This window comes from Penicillium chermesinum (genome assembly GCF_028974085.1).
Source record: "Penicillium chermesinum strain IBT 19713 chromosome Unknown utg000002l:1.0-5270490.0:1.0-5274688.0, whole genome shotgun sequence".
In the NCBI taxonomy this organism is placed as follows: domain Eukaryota; kingdom Fungi; phylum Ascomycota; class Eurotiomycetes; order Eurotiales; family Aspergillaceae; genus Penicillium; species Penicillium chermesinum.
Window position 1 is genome coordinate 5030192 of NW_026695312.1, and position 18048 is coordinate 5048239.

Below are 18048 nucleotides of genomic sequence, written 5' to 3' on the forward strand. Positions count from 1 at the left end.
GGCTCCACCGGAGATATAATTTCTTGCTCAATTCGTCTCGCGCTAAGCGCCTTTCTTGCTCACGGTGGTGAGAAATGGGCGGCGCTAATTGGTCCACAGGGGACCCCAGAGGAGCCTGGGCGGGTTGAGCACGTTTTCCATCAGGGCTCTAGATCACCAGGTGTCTGAGCCGACCTGCGTTCTCGTTGATTCGTCCTCTTTCAGAAGTTGGATGCGGGCGGGTTTTACGAGTTAGCCCCGCTGAGCAAATTTGAGGGTGTTTTGAGTGGATTTGGTGGCTCGAGTGGGGACTTCCGCCCCGGTTCCGCCAGCAACATGTGCGCTCGCGACAAATCACAGCCCGCGATAACCCAGGAATATTCGATGAAGCTTCGTTAGGGAATCGGAACTTGCAGGCTGTTCAGCCCAGACTACCTTGGAGGTTCCATTCGGGGGACTAGAAAGACCCACTTCGGATCTTGCCCTGTGACCAACCCGTTCTTAAGTGATTGCCAACCCTCCATCTTTCGATCGAGGAGAGATTGCTTAAGGCCATGAAATAGATCGCCACTGCCCCATGTTCTAGGGTTGTGAGTCTCTTTTTTTCTTCTATCCTCACAAGTCCAGCGCTCAAGGCGGCCCCCCCTCCAGCAATATGGATGACATGTCTGGTATGGGTGGTATGGGTGGTATGGGTGGTATGGCCACCTCCACCATGTCAATGGCAACAGCAACGATGACCTCGGGCATGTCGATGGCGACGTCCACAGGCTCTTCTATGCACATGGGTTCGGGCATGTCCATGTCGATGTCGGATATGGCAATGACCTTCTTCACCTCCTTTAAGACTCCGCTCTATTCGGACGATTGGACCCCCAGTTCAGAGGGCCACTACGCTGGTACCTGCATTTTCTTGATTGTGCTGGCCGTCATCCTACGAGTATTGCTCGCATTACGGCCAATCTTCGAAGGCCGTCTCTGGACCGATGGCATCAAACATAGCATGGACGATCATATCATCGAAGAGCCCATGAAGCGAACGTCTGGGGTCAGGCAAAGCTTCCAGGAGATCGGGCGCCGATGGTCAAGGTGGCGCGTGAATCCCGCTGCTGGCCGCGCAACGTATGAATTGTTCGTAGCGGGTATCGCCTACTTGCTGTAAGTTATTCTATAATGTTGTTTTCTAGGTCCTTGCTGACTTTCCAGGATGCTGGCAATCATGACCATGAACGTGGGGTACTTTCTATCGGTGCTAGGAGGGATATGGCTGGGTACATTCATCATGGGCAGTGTGGCGGCTGAAAGTTCATGGTTACATTGCTGAAACGCTTCTTTTTCCTCCTTCTCTCCGTCAACATACGGTAACACGTTGCAACCCCTCTTTTGCATTTCTGTATATATATATACACCCTCATTAGCATGTCAACCAACATTCCTACTTGAGCTGATGCTCTGGCTTTTTCTCTGTTGTAGGAAGTCGGTGCCATTATATCTAGATACATAGAATAGTCGTGGATATTAAGCATTTGAGTAGGACAATTCTGTAGCTGGCTGTATCACATTATGCCCGATTTCCAATTCAACCTGGTGGCGCAACGCGCAAGAATGGACTGAGCCCTTCATCTGCGGTACCACATCCTTGTCACCGGGGTTCTTCGGATTTTCCTCTGAAGGAGGAATATACCTTGCAGCAAAGCTTCTGGGGTAGGCGGACAGCCAGGGATATAGATATCTACCGGCACAATACGGTCCACTCCACGCAACACACTGTAACTATAATGGTAATACCCTCCGCCATTTGAGCAGCTACCCATACTAATCACCCACTTGGGATCAGGCATCTGGTCATACAGCTGCCTGAGTGCTGGCGTCATCTTGTTGGTCACTGTCCCGGCAACTAACATAACATCGGATTGGCGTGGAGAAGCCCGGAAGATGATACCCAGTCGATCCTGATCATATCTTGGCATGGATCCCCCCATCATCTCGACACCGCAACAAGCCAGGGCAAATGTTAGCGGCCATAAGGACCCTTGCCGGCTCCAGGCAAGGATCTGGTCCGCCTTCGTCCTATTCATAACAGTCAGCACTCAATTTCTTCTGTCCAACAGAACGGATCATGAGCAAGGTGGGAGAAAGGAAATGGCACGTACAATGCGTAGCCAACCGCCCCAGACTTCGGTTCATTGAACCGGGGAGATTGCTTTAGGTTAAGCTTTCCAGGCACCGAGTTGGTGTTCTGGTCGCCCCAAAAACGCGTTGTGGTATGTGCAATTTGTGGTGAGATCCTCAAGGAATGATGTATTCGCAACTGTGATGCGGGCGATGCATAAGGGACAGGCAATGGTAGGACTGTTTGCCGCAAGAGTCCACAAGTTTTAGACATTGCTCCGGGAATGAGATTCAGTTGAAGTTTGAAGGAGACAGTCAAACCTCATTTGGGTTTTGTTACTGGCGATGGATTGTATGAGATGCCTACCCAAGATTCAGCCAATCATAGGAGGCCAAAGTCGGCGACTTGATGGGGCAGGCCAAAGTCCCCAAATCAAAAGCTGTGAAAGTCGGCGAACATGTGGGGCATCTCAACCTCGAATCCAGGAGCGACATGGCTTACTTTCTCATCCCGTAGAGATGCCGCGAGCGGCTCCAACAAAAATAGCCTGTGGATTATGCCATGAGCGAAGAGTGAAATGCGACCGAACCAGTTATTCCCCTTGTACGCAGTGCCAGATTGCACGGATTCCTTGTGAACTCATCGCCTCGCGTCGCGGAAGGTATGACCTCACAACAAAAGCAAAGTGCTTGTACTTATTTGCAGACACCGAAAGCTGCCACTTCCAGATGTTCCCCGACCAGCGCCTTCCTCCCAGTTTATCACAGCCAGTCAAGCGACCGAGGCATGCGCGACAAATGCGGTCGCGCGGAGTGAGGAGGAAAGTCAACACAAGCAAACTGAAATACCATCTCTGCTACCGACAAGAGTTGGAGAGAAAATCCCGTACATGGTTGATTCGTCAAACATAAACTACCTTATTCGAGAATTTGGTCACCCTTCACGACTTCTCACGGATGCAGGCTCCCAGTCGATAGAAGAGTATCTTCACGAGGCATTGACGGGACGATTAGACCAGACTACAGTCCACAGTATTAAAAGTCGGCGATTTGGGCTAATTGATCGGCTTAGAGATCAGGGGGCATTTGATGTACCGGCCGAAGGGATCAGAGCTGCATTGCTCGAGACATTTTTCCAGACATCCTTTTCTTACTTCCCAATCTTAGATCGGTCAGATTTCACGAAGAGGGCCAACGAAGGCCCAGCATCTCATTTGCTGTTGAATGCAATCTTTATGGTTGCAACAATATATTGTGCTGACTCTCTTGTCACCGAAGCTGGCTTTGATTCTCGTTTCACTGCAAGTCTCACCTTTTATCACCGAGCAAAAGATATTTATGATGCAGGCTATGAAACTGATGTGATCACGGTCATACAATCTACGTTCCTTCTGTCTCATTGGTGGAGTGGCCCGCTTGAACAGAAAGACCCCTGGTACTGGCTAGGTATCGCAGTGGGTATGGCACAGGCCCATGGCATGCATCAGTGGTGAGTCAATTCATCTATACCTCTAGATCAGTCGACTAATTTATTATAGCAAAAAGTACGCCTGCCTCCACTCTCGTGACAGGAAAGTCTGGAGAAGGTTATGGTGGATCATCTACGTGTGTTCAAAAATTCAGCATGAACAGATCTCCAACTGACTTGTGCTTAGGCAGCGGACATCTACATGTCGATGTGCCTTGACAGGCCTCCACATGTATTGGAAGGTTTCTGCGAAATAGAAATGCTTTCAGAGGCTGATTTCGAGAGCCACGCGGACTCTGTGCCAGGAAGCGTTGGAACGGCACGGGAGCAAATGTTTTTCGTTATTCACCATGCTCTATTAGCAAGAACAGGTAAGTCCAGACTCACAGTCAGTGAATTATCGGGTCGTCTAACATGGATCCAAAAGCCAATTCTCCTCACCCCTGGCAACGGTCTGATGGGGGGGAAATGTCGCGACAAGATGATTGCCTAAAGAGGATTTCGAACTTCTTGGCGTCAATCCCCTTGGACGTGACACGATCGCCGAAAGGAAAACCTTGGCTTATGCTTATTCAACTCATTAGCGAGTACGTTTGCGAGCGCCAATCCCCCTAAAGATTCTTTGTCTTAATCTTCTCTATTAGCCATTATCAATTACTTTGCTACAGAAAGGTTCCAGAAGCAGTACATAACATCACGCCAGGTACCCCGGTGTTTGAGTTATGCACTAGGCTATTCCGCAATTTTGAAGATCTAATGGCTGTCGGAGCATTGCACTCCTTTTGCGGATATGTGTAAGGAAGTCACCCAAGATCGAAGTTGAGTCTCTAATTCTTTCTTCATCATAGGCTCCCTCCAATCATGGCAACACTTTGCTTTCATATCATGAACTCCGGCAATGACGACCCAGAAGTCAGCGGTATATCTGCGACACGAGCCCGGTTCTGTTTATCTATTTTGAGGGAGTCACAAGCAGGTTGGCCGATTATTGCCTCTGTTTACCCTTTCTTTGTATCATTGTTCAAACAACATTCAGCTTTATCTGCTTCGGACCTGGATCTTTCTCAAGGAGCGGGAGCAACAGGAAAAACCGAACTCGGGATGAATGGGCACCACTCCGGCTTGGATAGCAATATGTTCCATGATTGCGTCGTGCATGGTGAAGCATCAGCAATGGCCTCTACATTTCCGTTTGGTAACATTTTCGATATCTTCTTGAACCTTCCACCGGATGATCCCCAGAGCTGATTACCGCACTTGTTCGACAGCCAGTCAACATCCTTATGAGAGTTAAAGATCAAATTTCTACTGAACAGAATTATCTACTTAGGCCTTAACTTTCCCAGGTGAAGTGGAGGCCTTTGGTTAGACAACTTTGATGTAGAGGCTGACTCCAATTTGCACACATTTCTAAGGCCAAATCATTTGCTTTGAAGTCTGAGATCCGTACCAGTACGAAATCGCTTATTATTGATCGGAACGTATCCTATCCATAGACTAGAATCAGGCACAGAATGGAGTGCTAGTAGTCGCTCATGAAATCCGTAGTCTGGGCTTTTCCGGCCCGGGGATCGTCACATGCACGCTATCGATCAGATAAGATGGATTATTCCGATAACACTGCCGCTAGTCAATTGTGCCATGGTATAACCCCACGCGGAGTAGCTCACCTAGTCAGTACTCTATCAAGTAGTGCTTTTTGGTTTTTGCTCCCAATTGAAGATATCTTTTCACCTCTAAGCTGCCTTGCGTGATCAGTGCCCAAGGAATACTAGCACATCGTTTAGCCGTTGAGGTCATACCGGGGATCCACCGCTGAATCTTGGATTAGATCTCCGACTTTCGGATTTTATCCTCATCCACCTCTCTCTGCTCGGCAGGCTTCCAGCGCTGACCGCAATCATGTTGCGCTCTGGCTGTCTGACTGTATTCGTGGGTGCCCTGGGAGCTTTCGGAAACTTCGTGCCTGTCAATGAGCGATGTGTGACTGCCATTTTCTCTGCCTACAATTATATTGCCTTCGCGGGAATCCCAGCAAAGGGAATGTGGGCAACTCGGTGCCAAAATCCTCTACAAGTCACTTCGATCTACGCCGCCAGCGACCTATATTGCGGCGATGCGGAACGCGCTGCAGGTCTGGCGCGCCTGAAAACCGAATGTGAACAGTTTGGTCACTGCGATTTACTCCCCAGAGATGCCGTGGCCGAGAACCTGACCGAGAATGCCATCCGAAATATGCGCATTGTCGACTACTTTGACGTACCGCGTGGAGAGCTCATGAATGCTCCAGTCATAATTTCTGCGTCCTATTTCAGCCGGATGTTCAAAACCATTGTAGGCGCACCTTCGAATGTCAGGATGGGAGGGACACTCACTAAATCTTTTTTCTAACAATAGGAATCATGGAATTTTGAGGCCTGGTCGCATCTTGCATTTGGGTATGTATGAAATCTTTCAATCCGGACCTAGCAGCTCAGACGAGTTTGGAATTAACTGAAATAGATACGCGGGATATTTCTACTGGGGTGGAATTCTACTTCTCGGTGTCCTCTTCCGACTCATGAAATGGGCCTTCACTTCCCGCAGCTATGGCGTGGATCGTGAAGTTGAATCTACTTCATATCCTTTGACGGTGAAGTGGCATAAGATACTCGGGTTTGGTGGTCTGATTCATTGGGCGGAAACTCATTTACTTGTGTCGACACCATTCAACAAAAGCCAAGAGGTGCTTACTTGCACCTTCTCAAATAGAGCCGAGGCATTGGTCGTTGCGGGCTTTTGGATAATGAGCTTTGCCTTGACCTTTGCCGCGTACCAGACATTTGAAGGAAATATTTAGTATGTGCAACAGCCTCCGCTCGAATGTCCCTCGCCCAACTAACAGCTCACAGCTGGCCCAACAAAATAGATCAGATCCTACGTTATTCGGCTGATCGGACTGGCATCATGTCATTTGCAAACTTCCCTTTACTGTGGCTCTTCGGGGCTCGCAATAATATTCTCATCTGGGCGACAAATTGGAGTTTTGCCACATTCAACATCTTCCATCGTCATGTCGCCCGTGTAGCCACTTTGCAGGCAGTGGCACATACCGTTTTATACATTGTCATATATGCCCGAAGTGAGTTTTCCAAGAAGCTGCCCCAGTAAGCATCTTCGACTGACCAAAATAATGCGGCGCAGCCGGGAAGTGGTGGAAGTTCCTAAATAAGGCGTACATCCTTTGGGGCATTGTGGTAGGCTGCTGAAGAGAAAGCCCGAGCCATAGTGGCCTCTGAATGCTGATTTAAACCCAGGGAACGGTAGTCATGGTCCTGCTGCTGGTCAGCTCTCTGGACCGAATCCGTATCGTTTCTTACGAATTCTTTCTCATCACACACATTGCCTTTTCTGTTCTTACCCTGATCGGGTGCTTTTAGTGAGTCCGTCCATAAAACATCCGCATCCTTCCTCCCGCTAACTTCAAAGCCACACGATTGTTTTTTGAGGGGAATGAATATTGGCAGTATCTATGGCCGTCTGTGGCCGTGTGGATATTCGATCGACTTTTGCGACTAGTCCGCCTTGTGTATTGCAACCTCCACGTCGAAATGTTTGCGCGGACTCGGATGGTCTCTTCAACCAGTTGGATGACCTACGACGAAGTCGCTGACGTGATTAGATTGGAGATTTCGCTGAGGAGACAGCGATTCCGGCTTAAACCCGGTGATTATTTCTTCCTTTATCAACCTTTTCGGTGGACTGGATGGGAGAGTCACCCTTTCACTGTCGGTGCGTGGACGCAGGACGGAAATCCAGCTCCGAATCCCTCTATTTCCCGGGCATCAGAGTATTCAGCGGACACATCCCACCTGCCTCTTCTAGCCGATACAGCACCAGAAAACAATAACCTAGATGCGTCAGATGGGGAGTCCAAAGGGGGTTCTGAATACTCGGGATCAATAATGACTTTCTGGATTCGTCCGTACGACGGCTGGACCCAGAAATTGCGCCAGCAATGCCTCAAAGCCAAGTCCCAGCCCATAAACAGCACTATCCTTATTGAAGGGCCGTATGGACACCAAGTCCCCGTCTGGGAATACGATTCCATGCTGATGATTGTTGGTGGGACCGGCATAGCTTCCGCGGTTCCATATCTTCACGATCACATCCGACGGTCGGCAGGTGACCGCAACGCACCTCAACGCAGGACCCGTATCCAAGACATTGAATTGGTTTGGACGACAAAGCAGGCTGCATTCGTTGGTGATATCGCCCACCAAGAATTGAAGCCTCTCCTTGCGCGATCTGACTTCAAGGCTTCTTTCTACTCCACAATGAGGCATGCTCATTCGTCGCGGGCCAACGAGCTGGATGATCTAGGGTATAGTATCATCTCAGGCCGCCCATATTTGCAACCGCTCATCATGAGCCGTGCATGTGACGCCTCGTCCGCGGGGATTTCGTTACTAATCTTTGTCTGTGGCCCGGTAAGTATGGCCAATGAAGCTCGCAGGGCCACTCAACTTGCCATGCAGCATGGACATCGCGGAATTAAATACGCAGAGGACTCTTTTAATTGGTAGGAAGAGAAATAAGGCTGTAGTTTCATATGCAGCAAGTTGGCTGATATTGTCACTTACCATGACCTCGAAAAGGTTATCCCATACCAGTAATTCAAGTCATGCCCTACGACCCGCTGGCACTGATCTTGGAAAAGATAAATAAAACGCGGAACTTTTAGGGAGTTATACGTAGCACGACTTGATAAGCCTACTAGTAGGGAAAATCTAGTGACTGACTGGCAAGCTGCTAGCAGAGCGCGGAGCAGTGCAGTACCAATCACCCCGATAGGCCGTTTGTTCCTCGGGCGAATATACTTCGGCTGCTATTTTCGGCACCTGAGCCCGTTAGTCACCGCCAATGGGATCCTAGAAAATAAACAATCAGCGACTCATTCCATCTTCATGTCAGATTCTCAATCCTACTTATCCCTGCACAGTAAAGGCATGTCACATATTCCAACTCGGCAGAAAGGCGCTGTTGTTGAAACCCCCGGCGAGGAGTTTCAAGTCCACGTCCGAGACGATCTACCCGTTAGCCAACCTGGCCATGGAGAAATCCTAGTAAAGATGGCCTGCAGCGGACTTTGGTATGTTCTTTTCCGTTTGGATATGGCGCACATCCAAATTGCGTATGTCACTTTCTCACCTTAACTAGTGGGTCTGAAGTAAGGGCCGTCAGGAACTGGGGGGGCCTACAATAAGATCATTGGCCACGAGGGTGTAGGCCGCGTTGTCGCACTTGGATCCCACGTCTCCCACGATCTCCTTGGTCAACGCGTTGGTATTAAATGGCTGTATCGAGCGTGTACGCAATGCACTGTGTGCCAGCGAGGCTTTGAGCACCACTGCCCGAACCAGCTCAACACCGGTAAATCTGTTCCTGGTGTGTTCCAAGAGTATGCCATAGCAGATGCTAAGTTCATTACCAAGATACCAGATCAATTATCTGATGAACTGGCAGCACCGTTACTATGTGCTGGGCTTACCATGGCGGGCGCTCTGTCTCACCTCGACAAGGAGCTTTGTCCGGGGATTGGATAGCTATTTCAGGATCCGGAGGTGGGCTGGGTCACATTGGTGTCCAGATCGCTGCTCGTGTCAAGAAACTCCGTGTTATCGCCATTGACACTGGAGCAGACAAAGAGAAAATAAGCCTGGAGTCTTCGGCAGAAGTTTTCCTTGATTATCGAAAGGAAGATGTAACTGCTCGCGTCTTGGAATTGACGCAGGAGGGCGCGCATGCAACCATCGTAGTCCCAGGGTCAAAACAGGCCTTTGAGACCGCCCCTTCTCTGGTGCGCAATATGGGCATTATCGTCTGTGTTGGCTTGCCGCGCAATGACATTCAGCTGCCCATCTCAGCCACGGTGTGTGCAGCTCGAGGACTATCGATTAAAGGATGCTCGGTTGGAAACGAAGACCAAATGAACAGGCTTCTTCAGCTAGCTCTCCAGGGTACAATCACGCCCGCTATCGAAGTTTATGATTTCGCAGAGACGCCGAAGTTGATTGGGAAACTGACACGAGACGAAGTACGGGGCAGAGCTGTGGTGAGAATCGCCGCGGAGTCAAAAGTCACAACGCGGGGCGAATGAGAGAAAGACAGTAATTAAATATCTCTCATTTTCATCAACATTCAAATAAGTAAACTGGAAATATTTGCAAGCTCCATTATCCGTGGGCTTGGGGTTTAGCAGTCCTTATCGATAAGCTTATCACGTATTCCGAACGAACCTCGAATTTGCGGATGCATTATAAGCCACGCAGTTAGAACTTTCTCCTTCTTCTCCTTCTTTCCAGATCGCACGCTTCAATGGGCACCAAACGCTCCTGGCAAGGCCAGCCCGTGGGAAACGAACAAGGCGACATGGCTTCAACCCCGGCTGGGCCCATTATGGCCATCTTCGAGTCATTTCGAAATGAACTGGACGAGCATCACGACCGCCGCGAGCGAATTGTGAAAGTTTCTCGAGATATCACCGCTCTCTCCAAGAAGATGTAATATATACCTCCTTTCACCCAATCTCCTTCTCCAGCTCCTTACCGACCATTGCAGCATTTTTGCTCTCCAGCGCGTGCGCTCCATCCATGAACCCCTCCCGCCGAAAATTGCCTCCGAAAACCAAGGCCGCTTCGACCAGATCAACGACCTCTTTACATCTATCGTCCCCGAAGTTACCCATATCAATGCTTGGAGATACCAGCGACAAGTGAGCGCCGGTCTGCAAGAATTCATCGAGGCGCTCTCTTTTGACCACTACCTCCGCACACAAAAGCTTATCACCCATGCGGAGACCATCGCTCACCTTCCACCTGGAATCATGGTGACCGAAGATGACTACTTAATGGGTCTCTTCGATTTGACCGGTGAGATGATGCGATTCGCTGTTGTGGCACTGAGTTCGAGTAATGCGAATGCCAATCCGACACAATCGACGAAGAGCCAATCCACCGAAGACGATGCGTCCAGTACCGCCCATCTATCTACCACTCAAGCGGGGATTGTCCTTGATCTACGGGCCTTTCGCACGGAGTGTGAGGCCCTAAGCATCCCTCGACGGGTTCAAATAATGCGCGACTTCCATAAGAAACTAGAGGTCATGCAAAACAGCGTGGAAAAGGTAGAGAGGGCTGCGTACGGGATATTGGTGCGCGGAAGCGAACGACCAACCGGTTGGACACCAGACCTTTCCGGGCCCGTAGAGATGGAAATCCACTAAGAAGGGGAATGTTTGGTCGCAGCCGTTGCGGTCTTTACTTCACAACTTGGGCATAGAAGTCAATAAAAGGCTCCCCCAGTTACGAACGCACCACTAAAGAAGAAAGTTTAGGGAGAAAATATTTGGCACTGGGCTCTTTCGCAGGTCTTGAGACCACAGTGCTTCCATTAGAAACTCCGTCCCTGACTCGGTCTGACCAAACATCGAAACATCTTATTTGCAGTAGAAGCAAGGGCGGTGATTGGCGAGGCAAAAGTGCCGGTCATCGGAGCGGCTAATGCGGGGAGCAAAACCTGGGGGACTTCTCCACGGCCCGAGGTAGAAGCCGGATTTTAAAAAGAGACTCCCCAAGCTCCTTTTGCTTCACTCCGCAGGATTTTCAGGAGCTACGGTCCTCCCTTCCTCTCTAGTCCCGCAACAATGCTTCGTACGATATCGCGACGACTGCCGCGCCAACGTCCCATCGCAACACCGATCGCGCGTCTCCCCCTGCGGTCATTCGCGTGCGGCTGTCCTCGGATGGCACTCCCCCCCGGTTGAACCGCCAGTGTCCACACCATTGCCCTCCGACGCATACCAGCTGCTATCAACCAAGGAAAAGGCAGGTGCAGCTGAAGATGCATTGTACGAGCAACAAATCCGTGATGTCGAGGCCTGGTGGAGTACCCCTAGATATGAGGGGATCAAGCGGCCATACTCGGCAGCAGATGTTGTGAGCAAGCGAGGAAGCCTGCAGCAGACATATCCAAGCTCCCTCATGGCACGAAAGCTTTTCAATCTGCTTAATGAGAGAGCGGCTGCTGGCGAACCCGTTCACACTAGTGAGTGTCTCCCTCAAATGCGACCGAACCAGGCTTGAATAGTGTAAAGACTAACGAAGTCTACCTTCCGCAGTGGGCGCAATTGACCCTGTCCAGATGACCCAGCAGGCGCCAAATCAGGAAGTCCTCTACATCTCTGGTTGGGCTTGCTCATCTCTTCTCACCTCTACGAACGAAGTCTCACCGGACTTTGGTGACTACCCTTACAACACCGTGCCCAACCAAGTCCAGCGTCTGTTCAAGGCGCAGTCCATGCACGACCGCAAGCAATGGGATGCTAGGAGGAAACTTTCTCCAGAGCAGCGCGAATCTACACCATATGTTGACTATCTACGACCAATCATTGCGGATGGAGACACTGGGTATGAGTTTCAATATGCCCTGCCGCGGTACATGAATTAGCTAACACCAGTCATGGCGTAGCCACGGAGGCCTGTCCGCTGTCTTGAAATTGGCAAAACTTTTTGCGGAAAATGGTGCGGCGGCAGTCCATTTTGAGGATCAGCTACACGGTGGAAAGAAGTGTGGTCATTTGGCGGGCAAAGTGCTTGTACCTATAGGCGAGCATATTAACCGCCTCACTGCTGCTCGATTCCAGTGGGATATGATGGGCTGTGAGAACTTGGTCATTGCGCGAACCGACTCAGAGAGCGGACGATTGATCAGCAGTGCAATTGACGTCCGTGATCACGAATTCATTCTTGGAGTTACGGAGAGGTTGAGCCCTTAGCGGAGACACTGCAGGCCATGGAACGCGATGGTGCATCTCCCGCTGAGATCGATGCCTTTGAGCTTTCCTGGGTGAAAAAGCACACTCTGGTCACTTTTGATGAAGGTACGTAAGCAGCCTTCCCTATCATACGTTCTCCCGGTCATTTCGTCGTGAACACGCTGGACTAAACTTAAACCTAGCCGTTGACGCCCACCTCAAGGCCGAGGGTGCTTCACAATCTACCCGTGATGCCTACAAGTCAGAGGTCCAGCAGAACCCTGATCTTTCTTTCTCTCGGCGCAGGGTCGTCGCCAGCAAATATACCCAAAGCCCGGTAGTCTGGTCCTGTGATATCCCACGTACGCGTGAAGGGTTCTATCATTACAAGGCAGGCTTCCCGGCGGCAACTAAGCGAGCTAGGGAGTTCGCACCATATGCTGACCTGCTTTGGGTGGAAACGGGCGACCCTAATGTCCAAAAGGCAGGCGAACTTGCCGCCGAGGTCCGCGCACAGTTCCCGGGGAAGAAGTTGGTGTACAACCTCAGTCCGTCATTCAATTGGATGGGACAGGGCTTTGACGAAGCATCACTAAAGTCGTTCATTTGGGACCTCGCCAAGCATGGGTACGTTATCATCTCGCTATTCATATTTCCCAGCTAGTCACAAGTCTAACACTGGAACAGATTCGTCTTGCAACTCATCTCTCTTGCAGGTCTGCACAGTGGTGCTACTATTACCACTGAACTATCCCGAGCCTTCAAGGATGAAGGCATGCTTGCCTACGTCCGCCTTATCCAGGCGCGCGAGAAGGAGATGGGCGTGGACGTTCTAACGCATCAGAAATGGAGCGGTGCTCCATACATAGATGGGATTCTGGGAGCCATTCAGAGCGGTAGCAGCAGTAGCAAGAGTATGGGTGAGGGGAACACAGAAAAGGGTGAGTAGCCGTCTCGTCAAAAGCGTCCAGAGCTAACTTGCGACAATTTAGGATTTTGATCTAAGGTTTAAATCAGGATATTTTAGCCTCCAAGCCTAGATGGCGAATTCTATAAGATCAGCTCATTCATTGCGAATCTCTTGTCATACCTCCAAATCCTCCTTGCACGCAAAGTTCATATAGCTCCGATAGTTGTGGCACGCGTAGTGTACAAGACCAGCGACGTAGTATTATTGGGACTCTACTGACATGGCTGCTAACCCATTTGGACCCACATTCAGTTTCTACTGGATCCTACTAATAAATGTTCCTGCTTTCACCTTGAATCCTTTCAGGTCATACCGCTGAAGCTTATCGCCCCCGATGCCGGCGATAGCCTTATCCAGGCGTATTGTGTCCGGGTTACGGTATTCCGATCGATACCTTGCCAGCTCTGGGGTAACTGTGCACATTACCGCGTATCAAGGAGGTATTTGCAGTATCTTTGACTGATAACCCCTCCATCTGATCCACACCCTACGCCCTACAAGTGACACGGGCACAGCTTCAGCCCAGTCAATATAGGCACTACGTCCGAATTAGTTAACAGAATCCACCGTGCCAACAGCAACTGGGCCAACTTCGAGTAAAATGCGTAGCTCCGTGTATGAATGAGTCATGTGTTCCGGAACCACTCCAACAAGGTGGATATGTGAACTCGGCCGCGCTGCTCCATCAATTTTTTGCCTTCGTTCACACTTAGACCCGCGCCACATTCAAAGGCCGCACTCAATAACCTCGCTCGGTAGCTACTACTGCCCCCACTGATTGCTGTGTCTCGATTATCTGATTGTGCCTCGCAGACGTGATCTCGTGATCTAACACACAATCTTTTCTTCTCACACCTCGTTTGATCTAAGCATTAGCAACGCAATGAGCCCCCCTGCAGCTTTGGACGTCGAGCTCAAGGCGGATCCCGATACATCCGCTGTGCCAGTCCCAAGTCCGTTGACAGTCAATGGCATTCCAGCATGGCGCGAGAAGATGGCCAAGATGCCTACGGGCGTTGCCCCGGCTTGCAGCAGTGACATGTTCAAGAGCCCGGTACGCTAAATCTCTAAACAACCTTCCTATGATTTCACCGGTAAAATTTTCGGGTGTAAAGGATTTGAAAGGTTCGCTGACGACTATCTATGGCCCTAGGTTTGCTATACTAAGCCCAAGGCAAAGCGATTTGAACGTAAGTTTGGAATATTCATACAAGGATTGATCAACTAGCTGATCATCTTGCATAGATCTCTTATCTACCGAGGCAAAATCACGGCAGGTATGCATTTTCTCAGAGTGCAATACTGGGAGTGTCCACATCAATTGACCCGTCAAAGGCATCAACATTGAAAAACGCTGCACGCTTCTTGAAGAACCCTGGTACAAACCCTTTGCGCAATGTGAGCAATTTGAGAGAAGGTTGGCGCTAATATATTTCAAGGCATTATTTCCCTTGGTGGTGGTCTGCCTTCATCTGAATATTTCCCAATTGAGCATCTCGACATCAAAGTCCCTACTCCACCAGGATTTTCTCCGGAGGCCACACAGAAGTCTGGAACTGTCCTGCATAGCGGAAAGCACGATATTAAGGAGGGCAAGAGCCTGTATGGTCGGTTATCTACTACGTATCATAATCCGTGGCATATGATAGCTGACAGCGAGCTTGGCAGATCTGGAAATTGCGCTCAACTATGGTCAAGCTACTGGCTCCCCCCAGCTCCTCCGATTTGTCACTGAGCACACGGAGGTATGTAGATATTGCATTCTTGAACTGATCGAGCCCGTTGACTGAGATTTCAACAGCTTATCCACAGCCCCCCCTTACTCAGACTGGCAATGTACCCTGACAGCTGGAAGTACATATGCATGGGATACCGCGCTGCGACTCTTCACGGAGCGCGGCGATTACATCATGATGGAGGAGTACACCTTTGCTAGTGCTGCCGAAACTGCTTTCCCTCTGGGTCTTAAGGCTCTGCCGATTCCAATCGACGAGCAAGGCATTGTTCCCGAGGGTATGGACGAGCTTTTGAGTAACTGGGATGCGAAGGCTCGGGGCGCACGAAAGCCATTCGTTCTATACACCATCCCCACAGGTCAGAACCCCACCGGTGCCACTCAATCCGCTGAACGCCGCCACGCGGTGTATAAGGTTGCTCAGAAGCATGATGTCTACATCATTGAGGATGAGCCATACTACTTCTTGCAGATGCAGCCGTATGCCGGCGAAGGGGCTGCTGCCCCGGCTCCTCCTGCCAACCATGATGAATTCATTAAATCCCTTGTTCCGTCTTTCTTAAGTATGGACGTTGACGGGCGAGTTTGTCGGTTGGAGTCATTCTCGAAAGTGATTTCTCCTGGTTCACGGGTTGGCTGGATCGTTGCCTCCGAGCAAATTATTGAGCGGTTTGTGCGCAACTTTGAAGTCTCATCACAGAACCCCAGTGGTATCGCCCAACTCGTCCTCTTCAAGCTTTTGGACGAGCACTGGGGCCACTCTGGGTACCTTGATTGGCTCATTGACCTTCGCATGTCCTACACCAGTCGGCGCGATATGCTGCTGCATGCGTGCGAGAAACACCTGCCTCGTGAAATCGCGCACTGGGTCGCTCCTGCCGCAGGAATGTTTGTAAGTGGCAATCCCCCTCAAGTAACTATCACTGTCCTATAGCTAACTTGGTTTTAGCACTGGATTGAGGTTGATTGGCGCAAGCACCCTGGTGTTGCTGCTGGCAAGACGCTCGAAAAGATTGAAGAGGAGATATTCCTATCGGCCGTTGAACATGATGTTCTTCTTTCACGAGGCAGTTGGTTCAAGGCCGATAGCTCGAGTAAAATGGAAAAAATGTTCTTCCGTGCAACGTATGCGTCAGCATCTGCCGAGAAGATTGACGACGCCATTGCTCGCTTTGGAGAGTGTTTGCGTTCCCAATTTGGTCTCTAGGTGATTCTCTGGATTTTGCGCGCTTCGTCTTTTACGAGATCACGAGTGGCAATGAAACGATCGCTTCATTCAGGCCAAGGAGCATATAGACAGTGGAGTTTTTGTCTTTCAAAGACAGTCCGCTCCTTCATTTTCTCGGCGAGTCGAGTATACGTTAGTTGATGATTCCATGTGTTTAATTTTCGAATAGCATAATGGAGTTTCACACGCCCTTGGCAAGTGGCCCGCAGCATAAATTCCAAGTTTCTTCGGGTCAGAAAAACGATTATGAGAAGAACCTCCAACCACTGGAACATCTTTGTCTAGTTAACTGCACCCAATATGGTCTGGAAGCCCGGGCACAATCCACTCGATTAGTAATGTCCGGCGAAAAGGCCTCCTGCGTCATCCCGGGCCCCTCCACCCCTAAGCAGCTTCTTAATCCTGGAAATGTCCTTCTGGCTACGCTTTGCTCAAAGGGTCCCCATTCCTCGTGTCCCAGCTTGTAAGGTTGCCTTTCCCCGGGAAGCTCAAGCCAATCATAGTGACCAGATAACAGTCACAAGATCCTTCACAATGGCTACCGATACCAATACCTACAAGCTCAACCGTGCGTATCCTTCCCCTCATGCTTCCGTTCCGCAACATTGACACGATGAGCAGACACTATGATCCGGGTCAAGGACCCAAAGCGATCAGTGGAGTTCTACGAGTTCCTTGGGATGAGTGTGATTAAGAAGTTGGATTTCCCCGAATGGAAGTTCTGTAATTATTTCCTTTCCTACAATGGACCAAACTCCTTGCAAGGCGACCGACACTTTACCGACCGCAACGCCAACATCGAGCTTACCCACAACTATGGCACTGAGAATGACCCCAACTATAGTGTGGTTAACGGCAACACTGAGCCTTACCGGGGATTCGGCCATCTCTGCATCTCGGTCGACAACATTGAAGCCGCGTGCAAGCGCATTGAGGACGCTGGATACCAGTTCCAGAAGAAGTTGACTGAAGGTCGCATGCGCCACATCGCCTTCGCCAAGGATCCCGATGGATACTGGGTTGAGATTATTCGTCGCGGTGATGAAGACCTTACTCCCACCACCGACCCAAGCAGCTACCGGCTGAACCACACCATGATCCGTGTCAAGGATGCCGAGAAAAGCTTGAAATTCTACCAGGAGAAACTGGGTATGACCTTGGTCCGCACGAGCGAGAACCCCGACAACAAGTTCAATCCTATACTTCTTGGGTTATCCGGGGGCCAACCCCCCTATCAAGGACGGTGTTAAGAACGCCGTCGCTGAATGGGAAGGCTTGCTTGAGCTGACATGGAACTACGGGACCGAGAAGGAGGAAGGTCCAGTATACCACAACGGGAACACGGAGCCTCAGGGATTCGGCCATATCTGTAAGTGACCCTTTGAGTTCCGGGGAATTCCCTTGGTTTTTTTTTTTTCTCTAACCGTCTTATTTGTAGGCATCACTGTCGATGACTTGGAGGCTGCCTGCCAGCGTTTTGAGGATCTTGGTATTCCATGGAAGAAACGTCTTACGGAGGGTAAAATGCACAACGTGGCCTTCATCCTGGACCCGGATGAATACTGGATCGAGGTAATCCAGAACGAGCGGATCAAGCGCACTTCCAACTGGTAATTCATGAACGCCCCATGGCATGCTGTATTCATAATGTAGATTGCAAATCGACTATCGTTATGCCCTCCACAGAACCGTAGCTGAAATCAAGAACAGCTTTATAGTACCAAGACTCCTGGGCTGAGAGGTCCACGGTTACATAACGAAT

General features: G+C 50.1%; 10 protein-coding genes across 10 annotated transcripts; 9 read left to right on the plus strand and 1 right to left on the minus strand.

The window, feature by feature from the left end:
* Positions 1-634: 634 nt before the first annotated feature.
* On the plus strand, positions 635-1141 carry N7468_002781 (copper transporter family protein; the record flags this gene model as incomplete). The annotated part of the gene is made up of 1 exon (XM_058472078.1): positions 635-1141. The coding sequence occupies one exon, from the start codon at positions 635-637 to the stop codon at positions 1139-1141; it is 507 nt and encodes a 168-aa protein (XP_058335219.1).
* A 457-nt stretch (positions 1142-1598) lies between these two features.
* N7468_002782 (NuoB/complex I 20 kDa subunit family protein) lies at positions 1599-2057 on the minus strand (the record flags this gene model as incomplete). Its single annotated transcript, XM_058472079.1, has 1 exon — positions 1599-2057. One exon carries the CDS (start codon positions 2055-2057, stop codon positions 1599-1601), a length of 459 nt encoding a protein of 152 aa, XP_058335220.1.
* A 553-nt stretch (positions 2058-2610) lies between these two features.
* Positions 2611-3735, plus strand: N7468_002783 (fungal specific transcription factor domain-containing protein; the record flags this gene model as incomplete). Its single annotated transcript, XM_058472080.1, has 3 exons — positions 2611-2753; positions 2798-3545; positions 3607-3735. 3 exons carry the CDS (start codon positions 2611-2613, stop codon positions 3733-3735), a joined length of 1020 nt encoding a protein of 339 aa, XP_058335221.1.
* A 26-nt stretch (positions 3736-3761) lies between these two features.
* N7468_002784 (transcription factor domain-containing protein) lies at positions 3762-4357 on the plus strand (the record flags this gene model as incomplete). Its single annotated transcript, XM_058472081.1, has 3 exons — positions 3762-3930; positions 3987-4150; positions 4232-4357. 3 exons carry the CDS (start codon positions 3762-3764, stop codon positions 4355-4357), a joined length of 459 nt encoding a protein of 152 aa, XP_058335222.1.
* A 1104-nt stretch (positions 4358-5461) lies between these two features.
* On the plus strand, positions 5462-6492 carry N7468_002785 (uncharacterized protein; the record flags this gene model as incomplete). Its single annotated transcript, XM_058472082.1, has 3 exons — positions 5462-5880; positions 6062-6323; positions 6451-6492. The coding sequence occupies 3 exons, from the start codon at positions 5462-5464 to the stop codon at positions 6490-6492; spliced, it is 723 nt and encodes a 240-aa protein (XP_058335223.1).
* A 13-nt stretch (positions 6493-6505) lies between these two features.
* N7468_002786 (ferric reductase family protein) lies at positions 6506-8124 on the plus strand (the record flags this gene model as incomplete). Its single annotated transcript, XM_058472083.1, has 4 exons — positions 6506-6680; positions 6743-6795; positions 6856-6951; positions 7048-8124. 4 exons carry the CDS (start codon positions 6506-6508, stop codon positions 8122-8124), a joined length of 1401 nt encoding a protein of 466 aa, XP_058335224.1.
* Positions 8125-8541: 417 nt separating this feature from the next.
* N7468_002787 (uncharacterized protein) lies at positions 8542-10823 on the plus strand (the record flags this gene model as incomplete). Its single annotated transcript, XM_058472084.1, has 4 exons — positions 8542-8732; positions 9065-9653; positions 9875-10101; positions 10160-10823. Coding segments are annotated over 4 exons (1671 nt in total), but the record flags the coding sequence as incomplete, so codon positions are not given.
* Positions 10824-11199: 376 nt separating this feature from the next.
* N7468_002788 (methylisocitrate lyase ICL2) lies at positions 11200-13302 on the plus strand (the record flags this gene model as incomplete). The annotated part of the gene is made up of 6 exons (XM_058472085.1): positions 11200-11644; positions 11718-12006; positions 12068-12323; positions 12389-12479; positions 12557-12980; positions 13041-13302. Coding segments are annotated over 6 exons (1767 nt in total), but the record flags the coding sequence as incomplete, so codon positions are not given.
* Positions 13303-14206: 904 nt separating this feature from the next.
* On the plus strand, positions 14207-16265 carry N7468_002789 (aminotransferase-like domain-containing protein; the record flags this gene model as incomplete). Its single annotated transcript, XM_058472086.1, has 8 exons — positions 14207-14377; positions 14477-14513; positions 14569-14600; positions 14659-14701; positions 14763-14930; positions 14984-15068; positions 15125-15950; positions 16008-16265. 8 exons carry the CDS (start codon positions 14207-14209, stop codon positions 16263-16265), a joined length of 1620 nt encoding a protein of 539 aa, XP_058335227.1.
* A 555-nt stretch (positions 16266-16820) lies between these two features.
* N7468_002790 (lactoylglutathione lyase GLO1) lies at positions 16821-17900 on the plus strand (the record flags this gene model as incomplete). Its single annotated transcript, XM_058472087.1, has 4 exons — positions 16821-16854; positions 16908-17435; positions 17458-17655; positions 17725-17900. The coding sequence occupies 4 exons, from the start codon at positions 16821-16823 to the stop codon at positions 17898-17900; spliced, it is 936 nt and encodes a 311-aa protein (XP_058335228.1).
* Between the last annotated feature and the right edge of the window lie 148 nt (positions 17901-18048).